This window comes from Cygnus atratus, chromosome 9, assembly GCF_013377495.2.
Source record: "Cygnus atratus isolate AKBS03 ecotype Queensland, Australia chromosome 9, CAtr_DNAZoo_HiC_assembly, whole genome shotgun sequence".
Lineage (NCBI taxonomy): Eukaryota > Metazoa > Chordata > Aves > Anseriformes > Anatidae > Cygnus > Cygnus atratus.
Genome location: NC_066370.1, coordinates 23,212,335 through 23,226,200, shown reverse-complemented (window position 1 = coordinate 23,226,200; position 13,866 = coordinate 23,212,335). Strand labels below are relative to the sequence as shown.

Below are 13,866 nucleotides of genomic sequence, written 5' to 3'. Positions count from 1 at the left end.
ATAGCAGAGAAAACGAGTTGGCCATAAATGCACATTTCTTGCTTAAAACCAAACCAGCAGTGATGATATGCACAAGTGTCATTTTTTGTTGTTTTGTTTTGTTTTTCTGGAAGGGTCTCTGACAACATCTTGAGTTACCACAGCTTAACTCACATCCACTGAATCTAGTAATAAACAACCTCTCTGTAGTATTCACCTGACTAGAGCAGTCCAGTTCCTGGTGTGCTGTGACAAACTTTCAGAGATGGCAAGTGTTCTGGAAGTCAGATTATTATTTATACCATAAAAATTAACATCACTATTGATGCAACCCAGAGATCCACAAAGCATTGTCCAAGCCTCAAGCAAATCTTTTCACCCAGGTAAAATATTATTTTTGCATCTATGACAATATCAAGGAAGTACAAAAGAGCACCGAACACCATCACTATCTATTTTCATGTATGCAGTCATTATCCGCTAGGACTGGGACTTACCTGGACTTGTTTCTTTCCCACCTGTAGGAAGAATTTCAGTATAAACAATGAGTGAATAAGCCAAGCACATGGTGAAAGATTTACACAAAGGTTCTGAGCACTGCCACATGCTGAACTGCTGAAGCTGATACCAGCTACTTATACAATAATGAAATAAGCTAAAAAATGTATTTATTTATTTGAAATAGTATCCCATCAAACAGCTCCAATGTGAATGTGGATCATTGACTTTATTTGGTTCCTTCCCAATATTATTAATGCTACCAATAACACTGCTGATAATGAGAATAATCCCTATTAATTAGGAGTAACCCAGGTCGCAGCATGTAAATAGTCACCCGTCACAGACCAGAGATGATGGATCCACTTTTGTTTCCTGCAGTGGAAAGTAATGTTACCACCCACTCAGACTCAGCTCAACACAATGAAATAGCAAAATAGAAGTCATCATAATATACATTAGATATCACAGTTAAGTATTGTCAATATTTCCAGAGGCAACTATCCCCAAATGATTCCAGTGAATTCCCAGTACACAAGGAAAAGAAAGTTTCCTACACAAGGAAAAAAAAAAACTCAATGTAAGCCAAAAATTATCTCTTTTAATACAAAATTCCATTCTCATAGAACAAATTTATTTCCACTGAATAAATAGATTTCTCACCATTCATGGGTGAGATTGCTACCTATAGTTATGTTGAAATTCTCTTGCCTTTCTGCAGTTTAATTAAAATATAAACATTATTTGCAACTGGCTTTACTATATTTGGATACAAGTATGAACACTTGGGGTTTGATGACATTGCCAAATGTACACAGCACCACTCTCACTAGGGGTTGTACTTTAACCTGGTTTGTATAGCTCCACGTGTTACTTGCATGTATGCTTATCAATGCAATTCTGATTATCATATTATAATGATTATCATAAGAAAGATCTGGCCTTTGCACTTTGATGTTTATTTTTTAACAGGTCCATGCTCTTCCACTGTCTTTTAAAAAAAAAAAAAAAATCAATGGTAACAACAACGAAAACGAAAGAAAAAAAAAAAAAAAAAAGAAAAGAACCCCATGCCCAGCAGACTAGAGCTGAATTGCAGCAGTAATAAAACACTATCAGCTCAGTAGAGGAATTTGGGAACTTCAAATGTATAACATTTCTTTAGCAAAGCTATGGAGCCAATGATAGATTTACAGACATTTGGAGCTGCCTCTGCAGCCCAAAGCACATACAGCTACTCCCAGTGCTTGGGACACTAATGTCACACCCAGCTGCCTCTCCAAGACAGATAGACCAAAAAGCCTGCAATAAGCATACTTGATGAAGCTATAAAGGGGACACTTGGGGTGAAAACAAGCATTCATGGTTTTATCTCCGGTATATGCATTGTGCTGGGTGGGACAAAACTGCTCCCACCAGGCCGGAGGGACAGCTGGAAGAGAGGTGACACCACGCACCACTGCCCCACGCCAAGCAGGTGGCAGAGCCTTGTCCCCTGACCAGCACCCAGAAAAAATGCCCTAAGGGGGAAACCTTTTTAACGCAGATGGGGGTGAAAAAAAAAATCACAAATATAAATTATTTATTATTATGGATAAATTATCATTCCTGCTGCTCCGTTAAGACAAACGATACCTATAGATATATATTCGATCTTTCGCTATAAAACTCTATATCTGAAGACCTTCAGGACAGTGCTCGGTGACAGGGGATGCCGGCAGTGGGCTGTCCCGCCCGCAGCCCCCCCGGCCCCGGTGCAAGGCCTCCGGGGGCTCCGGTTTAGGGCCCCGGGGGCTGCGCTCGGAGGGGCCGGGGCCGGGCGGGCAGCGCTGGGGCTGCGGCGCCACCTGGCGGAGGATGAGGAGCGGAGCCGCCGCTGCCGCCCGGCCGGCCCCGGGGACCGAGGCCAAGATACCACCGGGACCTTCCCTCCCCTCCTTTTGGTCTCACTCCGGTTCCAGCGCGGAGCAAACAAACGGCCGCGCCAGGGCAGGCAGACCCCCGGCCGCGGGGAGGTGGCTGGAGCTTTAGGCATCCTTTCCCAGAGACCTTCAACTATTTTTTTCCAAAATTAAAAGCGCTTTAATGCCCGCTCCCATCCCCCTTTGACTGCTCGCTTAGCATTTAGAAGGAGCCCCAGCATTGCCCCTGCGAGGGGGCACTGCTTTGAGATGCAAGGGAACTGCCGTAAGTACAGTGCGGCGTGGGAATACGGATTGCAAATCGGATTTGTAAAAGTCTCGGGTGGTATCTTGGCAAGAGAAGCTGTACAGGTGTTGTTTTTTTCTGTTAACATCACAGTGCATCAAACTGTTATTAATAAAATAGCTTTCAAGGTTAAGGGGGGAGAAGGAAATCTCAGTAGGGGGAAGCTGACGTTTAAGGTTCAAGCTTTGTATTCCTATATATATATATATGTGGATATATATATATATATGCATGTTTTTTCAAAACTTTTTATTAGGAAAGCTATACCAGACGCATCACTGTACAATGATTAAACATTACCTTTACAATTTATATTCACTTGAAATTACAGAATAAATATATGCACATTGTTGTACCTCTCGTGTGTGTGCGTGTGTGTGTGCATGTATGTGTGTATGAGAGAAAACATTAAAAGTGCTTCCTACAAAGCTGTTAGTGACAGGTGCCCAGTAGCTTTTTTTTTTTTTCTCCTTTTTTTTTTTTCCTGCATATTTGCATGTTGCTTTTATTTAGGAAAGTGCGGATGTCCTCCAAAAAACCATGGCGTCATGACGAAGTGTCACTGAGCATCCCCTAGGTGTGTGCGCCACGTGGTTACATCCTTTGGGCTGCTCGGCTCTGGGTGGCTTCCCCCGGCGCCCGGGATTCCCTGTGCGGCAGCGGGCGCTGCGCGGAGAGGCCGGGCTGCCACGGGGTGGCGGGGATGCGGGTGGGTGCGTGTGCGTGCGAGGGAGGGAGAGAGACAAGAGTGAGACATTCGAGCAAGACCCTCCCCTCCCTTCCCTCTTGCAGTTTCCAGGCATGCAGCAAACCTCTCTCGTTTGCTTCTTTGCATTTTTTTTTTAAATAAATGTACAGAATCTGTGCCATGATGGGCAAGAAGAAAGCAAGCCACAAAATGCCATCTTCCCTCCCCCTCCCCTCCAAGGGAAAGTATAGAGGAAGTTTACTGCAACGGAAAAAATAAAAAAGAAAAAAAAAAGGAAAGAAAAAAAAAGAGACACACATGGAATTTACTTAATCAGGATCAATACAAAGATCCCCGATAATAATAATAATAATAATAATATACCTTAGACATGGCACAGTCAAAGTCTCAGTTTCAGTATAAAAAATAATGATTGATTAACATCTGCTGGCAAAAGTCTGCGAAGGCACTTCGTCGATTACTGCTCTGAGGCCGGCCCTGCCCGCAGCGCGCACAGCTGGCGGGCAGAGCGCACAGCTGGAGCCTCCCCTCGCATGCGGCGGTGCCGGGCGGGCGGCGGGGCGGCGGTCAGAACCGGTACGTGGTCTTCTCCAGGACTTCGAGGTAATCCGGCTTGGTTTGGAGTTTGGCCCTTAACTCGAGGTATTCGCTTGTGGGGGTTTGGTGCTCTGAGAAGCCCTTGCCGGCCGCGAAGAGAAGGGTTTCTTTGAGCCTGGCGTCCTGCTGGAGGTCCGGGTATTGCATGCCAGGGGGGTGCACGTGCAGTTCCTTCAGCTTGGGCACGGTGCCGTACAGGCAGTCCACGAAGCCCACGGCGCAGGGGGGCGGGCGGTCGCGGTCCCGGGGGGCTCCGCCCGCCGCCGCCACCGCCCCCGACCCCCCGGCGCCCGCCGCCAGCCCTCCGCCCGCGGGATGCTGCGGGTGGGCGGCCACGATGGTGTTGAGCTGCGAGCTGGACACGGCCAGGCTCCACTCCTGCTCCTTCTCCAGCAAGGTGCGGTAGTTGGTGCCCGGCTCCGGGCCGGGGGGCGCGGCGGCGAAACGCTCTCCGGCGCCCCGCAGCAGCTCGGCCGCCTCCCCCCCGCCGCCCCCCGCCGCCGCCTCGTCCTCCTCGTCGTCCTCCCGCGGCTTGTAGATGGGGTTGTTGCACATCTGGGTCACCGGGTGCGGGATGTAGTCGTAGACGTGGCCCGCCGGGGGCGCCTTCTCCGGGGAGCGCTCCCCGCCGCCGCCCTCCTGGAAGCCCCCCGGGCCGCCCAGCTCCGCCGCCTCCGCCCGGGGCCCGCGGAACGGCCGCTTCCTCCGGCGGCGCCTCAGCACGAAGGCGAAGAGCCCGGCGGCCAGCAGCACGGCCGAGAAGAAGAGGACCAGCAGGCTGAGGATGAGCACGGAGAGCGGCACGGCGGCGGCGGGCGGCGGCAGCTCGTAGGCGGCCGCGCCGGTGGCGGAGGGCGGCGGGGGGGCGGCGGCGGCCGGGGGCGAGGCGGCGGCAGCGGCGGCGGCGGCGGGGGGGCGCAGGGCGGCGGGGCAGAGCGCCCCCAGCTCAAGGGAGCGCAGGTCGCGGCGAGCCAAGCGCTCGGGGCTGGCGCACAACACGTCGCCCACCACGCTGACCGAGCTGAGCGCCTCGAGCCACTGCTTGAGGGGCACCAGGTCGCAGGTGCAGTCCCAGGGGTTGAGCTTCAGGTCGATCTGCACGATGGCGTGCAGGTGCTCCAGCACCCCGGCCACTGGCAGCGCCAAGAAGTGGTTGTTGCGCAGGTTGAGGCGGGCCAGCGAGGTGCCGGCGAAGGCGTCGGTGGGCAGGGTGCGGAGCAGGTTGTCGTTGAGGAAGAGCAGCTTCAGGTTGGGCATGAGGCTGAAGGCCGCTGGCTGGATTTCCCTGATCAGGTTGTACTCGAAGTACAGGTAATGCAAACTCTGCAGGCCCCGGAACATGCCCGGGGTGAGCCGCTCGATGTCGTTGCCATTCAGGTAGAGGCTCTTGAGATTGGGCAGGTTGATAAAGGCCCCGTCCTGCACGTAGGAGATGCGGTTGTTCCCCAGGTGCAAGAGATCCAAGGAGGAAAAATTCCAGAAATCAGAGCGGTAGATTTTCTGGATCAAATTCCCGCTCAGGTAGAGCTTCTTGGCGTTCAGGGGCCTGGGCAGGAGCTCAGAGATGTTGTGAAACCCTCGCTCCTTGCAGTTGACCGTCAGGCCCAGGTCGTTGATGTGCAAACTGCAGGAGCAGCCGGTGGGGCAGATGATGGGGATCGGGGGCCTCGTTTGGTAGGCGGCCACAGGCGGCTGGTTGGGCCCGGGGTACAGGCCACGGGGCGTTGGGGGAGGCCGGGGTGCCCTGGGCTGCTTGGTGGGCTTGGGCTGCTTGTTGGACGTTTTGTACTCAACGGAGGAAGCGGTGAAATGGAAGGAGGACAGCATGGAGGACGGCTTCGTAGGCCACGCGTTCTCCTTGCTGGATGACAGCTGAGGGATGCCCAGGCTGGCTTCCACCTCGGAGTCAGACAGCATGGGGCAGAGCTTACTTCTTTTGATTTCCCGCAGGTCCTTCCCGTGGAAGTGGAAGGGGGTCTCGCAGGTGATGTCCCCCACCAGGGCAGTGTAGGGGATGCGCTCCAGCCAGCTCTTCAGCTGCACGATCTCACACGTACAGTTCCATGGGTTCTCCTCCAGCTGAATCTCCATCAGGCTCCTGCCAATATGGTCCAACATCCCACGGTACGAAAGGACTTTTAACCTGTTCCCGCGCAAGTCCAAGTGGGTTAAGGACACGGACTTAAATAGGTTGGTGGGAAGCATGGGGATCAGATTGTCATTTAGGATAAGGACCCTCAATTTACTTAGGTTTCGAAATGCACCGCTTTCAATCCGCTTAATGACATTGTAATCTGCCTGCAGATATTCCAGACTTTCCAAACCCAAGAAAGTGTCGTTTCTGAAAATGTCCAATTTGTTTTCGTGCAAATACAACCTCTTCAGAACTCGGAGCCCATTAAAAGCCCCCGTCTGAATGTCCTGCAGTGCATTGTTCCCAAGGTTAATAGACACAGCGTTGTTCAAATGAAGAAAACTGTTGGTGTACAATTTCCTCATGGAATTCCTCTGCAGATAAAGTTTAAAAGGTCTCGACCACGACTCTGTTATCTGACTAATATTTATAAATCCTTTGTTGTCGCAATGTATATGGAAAATGCTCTCCTTCACTTCACAGTAACATGGATCAAAGCAGGGCTCATCGAGTTCCTCCGAGTCCTCTATCAAGGGAATTGGTGTAGTCCATGCTAGAGCAATTGTGCTTAGAAGAATTATCCACAACATCCTTCCTTTATGAAGCGTCTCTGCCGAGGAAGGTTTCATCATTTGTTGACGTTTACAAAACTGCAACGGGAAAAAAAAATGCAGATTTTCAGTATTTCTCTCCTGCCCCGCTCCTTTTACCAAGCCCCTACCTGCTAGACTTGTGTTAGACTCCTGGAAAGTTCAGCAATTGTTGGGTAGACGTTCACAATAAACTCTAGGGCTGTCGGTTGTGCGAGCCTTGCCCTGATTTATACTTAAGAGATGTTAAAAGGTTTAATCACGCGATATCAGCCTCCCTCATCTCCCTCCGCCCCCCCCTTTTGGTAAATGCCACCTATAAAGAGGACAGCACATGCAGACCATACAACGATAGGAGCACACAGGCAGAACGTGTTGCGTCTTTGCGTGTTTTCCGCCATAGGACCAGCGTTCAGAACTGCGTGTATTTCATACTTGTTTGCAGTTTTGGCTTTATAGCCATCGTAGCCCGCGTCGACTACAGGGGGGAAGTCTCGTAGCAGTGGGCAGATTTCTCCAGTGTCACACTACATCTTTTATACATGCAAACTCCCAAAGTTATTGAATTTCAGTCCTTGAATCTCTCTCCCTGCCAGCTCGATATTATTTCATATGTAAGTTCAAAGGAATGTGCAAGGTTTTCTAATGTCCGTGAGAAAACAGTTCCCTTCAGAAGCCACCACAACATCTTTAAAACAGTAAACGGTTAACAATCCTGATTTAAAAGAACACATTCCCCTTTCAAACACACAGATGAATTAATGGAACGGTATATTATCAGATAAATACATACCACATATTAGTCACTTTAGCTGATTAAAGCATTTAGAGATGATTAATCTTTCTAAAGCACATGCCCATGCGATCAGCAGATCTAAAGGGAAGTGACAGCTAAAGAGGCACCTAGGATTGAAACGCTCAGCCTGCCTTGGGTTAGGGTATTCTGCGCCCCCAGGACCAAGCAGGAGACCCGGTTAAAAAGATGAAAGTGGAAGAAAAAATACCTTGACACTTACCAGCTGATAAATTATCTATCCTACTATATACGTTTCCGAATGAAGACACGGTTCTTCTCCAATCAGATGAAAATAATACTGTACTAATGAGATGCAGCTCCTTCAACATATGGTTTCACCCTTCCTTTCACCAGATATTTCAAATGTATGGGCATGGAGAAATGCTAAGGATGGTAATAATAACGGTGGTGATGCAGCCTTCCTTGAATCACTGAAATGCCCATTAGAATTATTCGGAGCGATCATTGCTTTCGGTCTTAATCTCTCAATAGAAAAGGTCCTTTTTCCCTTCCACGCGTAAGAACTGGAAAATTTTGACCCCCATCCACAAACTTAAAAGCAGAAAGATGCATTTAGGGGACAGAAATGCGAAAGGAAAAGAAATCCTTAGGATCAACTTGCGAATGAAACCCTCCCCTGTGGGAAAGAGGTGGTTGAAAGCATGAAAAGAGAAATACCCCCTGCAATTAAAGCCAGCATCTAATTGGGAAGAAGGGAGAGAGATGAGAGCTATATTGCAGTATCAGTCTCTCTGTCTCCTTTGCAAAATATTAGCCACTTAAGTTCTTTCTCTTCTGCAAGGGCTGTAATAAAAAAAATAAATAAAGAGGGTTATTATATCTTCTTTTGGGGAGAGGGGGTGTCTTTGACCCTACGTGGAAACAAAAGGATCCAGAAAGCTTGTACTTACCGGTTTGCAGGAGAGATTTTAGCACATCGTTCCAAAAAAAAAAAAAAAAAAAAAGGGAAAAAAAAAGAAAAAAGGGGGGAAGGGGGAAAAAAGCTCGAGTTTAAAGATTGCTGCTTTCTCTCTGTCTCTCCCTCTCTGTCTCTCTCCCTCTCTCTCTACTCCTGCTGAAGCTGAGGCAAAAAGGAAAAAAAAAAAAAAAAAAAAAAGAAGCAAGGCTGAGACGTGCTGGGAATGCAATGAGCCCCTCAATGATCTTCTTTAGGATGCAGAGCTGCTGTTTGGCACACTCAGTGGAGGAGGGAGGAGAGGGGCTGCTGCAGGCTCCAGCGCCGCCGCCGCCGCCTTCTCCGGGCACCGGCAGCGCGGAGCGGGAGGGCTGGGGCGCGGCGGAGGATCTCGGGCTTCTCTCCTGCTCCCTGTGTGTGTGTGTGTGTGTGTGTGGTGCTGTTGTTGCCCTGGATCAGGCTTTTCCACGTCATGAAAATGAGCTTCAAGAAGGGGAACAAATGAAGGGGGCGCGCTTGGCACCAGGTCGGGGGCGCGCATTTGGGAAGCCCTGACTATACATTTTTTTTTTCCCTGCCTTTTTTATTTTTTTATTTTTTTTTCTAGAGAGGGAAGGAGGGGGCTGGTTGGCGGAGAGGAAGGAAAGTGGGAAACGAGCAGATGGGGGAGGAAAAAAAAAAAAGGCAAGAAGAAGCAGAGAGGAAAAAGCCGCCGGGATGGGTCACAATTCGCATCCCTCCCCCACCACCTCTTCTAACAAAAAAAAAAAAGAAATCCAACTCTGGAGGGAATCAGAGATGCCCTGGCTGCAAGCGCCAGCCTCGCAGCCTTGCAGCGGCGGGTCCGGGTGTCCCGGGGTCTCTGGGTCCCTGGGTCCCGGGGTCCCGGCTCCCCGCATCGCGCCCCCTCCGGGCCGTGCCGGTACCGAGCCTCGCCCGAGCCTCGCAGCCTCTCCGGGATCCAGCAGCCTCCTCCCTCCCGGCCAGGAGGCAAAGCCCCAAACCCTCGGGGAGGACACCCGGCGCCTTTCGCATCCTCCCTCCGCCGCCGCGGAGTTTGCGCGGAGGCGGAGGGCGGCCGCGCCCGCGGAGGGCAGCGCTGCCGGCCGGCATCTCTCCCCCCCCGCGGGGAGCCGCAGGAAGGTAACGGGGCTGCGGGGAGGGGGGGGGGGGGCGATCCGCGGAGGATGCGCGGAGGGGCGCGCAGCTTGCGCGGGTTCCCCCTCGGCTGAAAGTTGGATGGCGAAGACCCCCCCCCCCCCCCCCCCCCCCGCCTAGGGGTGTCGCACCCCCGGCATCCCACCTGCGGGCAGGGCAGGATCGCGGCCCCGCGTTGCCTCCGCGGCCCTCCGCAGCCGCGCATCCCCATCCTCGGACAGGCTCCGGTTCCCTCTCAACCCCAAGTCCCCTTTCCCTGGGGCAGCTCGGCCGGGGGGAGACTTAACTGCAACCGCGGCTCGGCAGCACAAAGTTGACGGGCGAAGCTGCGGGGGCCGGGGGGAGCGCCCGGGGGGGGCGTCGCCTCCTCCTGGCTCTTTCCGCGGGCAGGGGCGCTGCCTCCGCGGCCGGGCCCCATGCTCCACAGGCTCCCCAGCTCTCCTTCAGCGGTGCGGCGTGGGCGCTCCGCACCCTCCTAATTAAAGCGCAGCATCATCCCCCCGCCGAGGCGGGCGGCACGCACCTGGCACCCCCCTTTGGAATAAAATGGGGGGACCGGGAAGGGCGAAAGGGCAAATCGTAGCGGCTTGGGCTTGTGCCGAGCTCGCAGGGAGGCTCCGGCAGCAACTCAGAGCCGTGAGAGACGACCTGTCCCCCCCCCTCCAGCACCTCCCTTTGCTCCCCGCTGTGTTTGGGGACCTTGCGCTGCCGCTACCCCGCAACTTTCCCAAAATGCCACCGGAAGGGGCTCGTCCTCCCCCCACGTCGGGGCTGCTGCCTTCAAGTTTCGCCGCTGGGCTGGCGACGGGGGGACGGGGGGGCGCCGGGGGGGCTGCGAGGGCTGGCCCCGTGCATGCAAACCAGCGGGTGCTGACGGGGTGGCACTGGCCGGGGGGTGCCCCCGCCTTGTGCCCGGCTGTCCCCGCATGTGAGCAGCCCCCGCTAACCCCCCCGGGACGCCCTCGGGGCCGCAGGAGGGGCATCCCCCCCCCCCCCCCCACACACACACACGGCACCGCGATGCTCCCTGCGGGTGTGCGGAGGGAGGAGCAGGAGCTGGGAGCTCGCCCAGAGGTGCTGGCCCTTCCCGGTGCTGCTCGGCTTGAAAACCCCGTGTCCCCCGGTGTGTCCCCCCACCCAGCCCAAAGTCAGCAATCGCCCTGGCCGCCCCCCTCCCCAAAGCAGCTCGCAGCCTCGGCTCTTTTTGCTGCCACCAGCTGCTGGGAGCAGGCTCGGCAGATTGGCAGCAGCTCCGGCTCAGGGTACGGCGGGCTGATGCAACCGAGACCGGGACGTCACTCGGTTATTAATAATAATAATTAGTATTGGCAAGCGAGCTATTTCCTTGCCAAACCCGTCCTGGAGCCGTGGAGTCAGGGAGATGCGTGTCAGCCGGGTGAGGGGCTGGCAGGTGCCCTCCCAGCCTCTTCCCAGCCTTCGTTGTAATTACTGAATGCACCTTTTCCCCGACGGCTTGCAAAAAAATATAAAATAAAAAAAAAAATAAGGGAGAGAAAAACGCCGGACAACTTTTGTGACAAATTAGACAAGGATACTTGAACAATTATTGTGCCTTTACGAACGTATCATTACAGCATTACATTTCCACTGGAGGCGACCATTCCCCCCACTGCAGTCATTGTAACGCAGTCATTTAATGCTTCATTCAATCTGCAGTGTAAACCAACTCGTTCCTTTTCTAATAGAAGTGGCAATGTTTGAGAGAAGGAGGGAGTTTTCTACCAAAGTTCTGCCTGTCCAGAAAGAAATATTCTGATCTTTAATAGCCTCTTCTGTCTCGAACAATCCATGGTAAGGGCGAAAGCAATAAATAGTGCAAGGACGAGGGAAACTCTGTTGTAATTATTATAGATGGGAGCTGCTTTCTGGCTCTCTGTATTTTGCTAAAGCCAGGGAGCAGTTTAGAGGTTCTGGATCTGAGTGCTGTGAGGATTCAGGGGCAGGCAGCGCTTGGGCTGTGGCTGTGGTTCTGCCTAGGGGTCTGGACAAGCCTGCACAGCCAGGACTGGGCTTCAAATCCACTGGGCAGGGGGATGCGTGGGAGCCTGGGCTTGGGACCAGAGCTGCGAGACACCAGCAGGCTGCTGTGCTGCTTAGTCCAAGCCTCGTGCACTTGTTTCAGAGAGTAGGGTGCTCTGGGAGGGCAGGCCCTGGGCTGCAGGGGGCTTCCCATGGGGCAGAGCCAGCCCCCACCTCTGGGGACCTTCATAGCATCCTTGAGTCTGAGGGAAGGCCGGAAAGTTAGTGGGGCTGGGGAAAATGTGGAGCAGAGAGTGGTCCTGCATGGAAATGTTCATGGCTGCAGAGGCTGAAGGGGCAGACTTCGGATAACGCCACTTGTCTGCCTGGTGTTCAAGCCTGGCGAAGGCTTAAAATTCCTTCCCTGGTCTGGAGATCCCCCTTGTGTCCTCATGAGACTCCATTTGTCTGGTGTGTCAAGATAAATGTATTTAAAATTGAGATCTCCTCTCTTTTCTTTCTTTCTTCCTCTTCTTCTTCTTCTTTTTTCTTTTTCTTTTTTTTTTTTTTAAAGAACCTTTCAAAAGTTCTTGTGTTTCTATATTATACATTGCTTAAACTGAGCGACTTTAGTGTCTTTGAAAATGTTGACAGAGGAAAATCTGAACAGAGGATCTTCTCTGCATACCAGTCAATGAAACAGTTCATGAGGCTTAGCTTCTTCTTTTCCCTCTCTACTACTTAGTTCATTTACCAAACCGAAAGGGAAACAAAATTACTGGTGGAATTTGCCTACAATCCTGACTTGGAAGAGAACATTTCTGTTGAAATCTGCATGACAGTATCCCAGTTTTTTGGAGAGAATTACAGCCTCTCATCCTACCATACCAACAGTTGAGGCCCATGCCCAGAGGACCTGAGTTCAACACAGGGCTTGGTCCTGTGCCCTCCAGTTAGCACGAAGGGGCTGCTGCCTGTTTAGGAGCAGGGTTGGCCAAAGCTCAGTCCTCTCAGCTCCAAGGGAGCTGCTGAGGACCCTGAGTCACCTCCAGCCTGGGACTGGCTGCTCAGCTGAAGGCTGGCTTCCTTTTCGGTGTGCAGTTCTGGTATTTGACATGCCAGACATAAATTACCAGGACAGATTATTTGAGCTGCATAAGCATTTGTGAATGCACATGAAATGGAGGAGATGTAAGAATTTTAAACTGGACTTTTCCAGCTGGAATCCTTCAGGCTGGAGAGCTTCTTATGTTGAACTGATGCTCCTGGCCACATTTTTTACGATTAGTCACCTCATTATCATCTATATAATATCCTATGGATTTTTTCCCAGGCCACATCCACTCTAAGTGATGCATACATCATAGTATTTTTATATATGAAGTTAAGAAATAACAATGCACCAGATTAAATCATCACATTGTACTTCTGATGTGAAACTCCTCAGCTACTTTAAACTCAAGAGAAGGACACTGAAGTTGTACAGAAACCCCAGCCATGCCCTCAGTAACAAGTTATATGTAATTGGTTTTTACTCTTGGGATTTTTTTCAGCGGAGAAATTTTGCCCAATGTTTGATGATATGAGTAAATATTAAAAAGAAAGGATGAAAGAACTAATGGATAGCATTAAAATAGAACAGCAAATACCAGCAAATCATGACTGCAGTATTTTTAATGGATTGTTATTAAAAATAAAAGAGAAAAGTAGTCAAAATAAAAGAGAGATTTTCATGGACAAAATTGACAGTTCTGTTATCCTCAACAAATCCTGACATTTCAAGATCAGTTTTTATCTAACGATTCAATGGCCTTATATATTTCTTTCCACTAAATCAGGCACAGCTATAGCTATTTTCCCACCTCAGACACGTAAGCCCACATTTTTTTCTAAATGTGCTGATATTTATTACAGCCAGTGTCAAAAAACTTCGCACTCCATTTATATATGAGCTTCTCTTTGGCCTTTATTAGAATGATCTACGGCCGTGGTTAGGCATGCACAACTTCTTTTGACAGCAGCCAGGATTTCGTGTGTGGATCAAAGGTAGAATAATTCCCCAAGGGCGATCTCTTCCCGTCCAAACTACAGAGTTATGAGCTCTGCTCCAGTGCAGGGTGGGAGCTTCTTCAGCTCTTCCCATGCTTCAGACAGGTCATTCTGCAGCCCACATCCACCTTTGTGCCAACGTGCTGCGTATTTTTTAAGCTTTTTATATTTTTTTTTCTTCAGTGGAGAAAGTAATTCTTACCTGGTAGCATGAATACAGGCTCTGGTGTCCTAAATGTGACAGATCATGGA

The 13,866-nt window shown here is 51.2% G+C and overlaps 1 protein-coding gene across 1 annotated transcript; it reads right to left on the bottom strand.

Moving 5' to 3' along the window:
- Positions 1-3,961: 3,961 nt before the first annotated feature.
- On the bottom strand, positions 3,962-6,757 carry SLITRK3 (SLIT and NTRK like family member 3). Its single transcript, XM_035557159.1, has one exon. The coding sequence runs from the start codon at positions 6,755-6,757 to the stop codon at positions 3,962-3,964; it is 2,796 nt and encodes a 931-aa protein (XP_035413052.1).
- Positions 6,758-13,866: the final 7,109 nt, after the last annotated feature.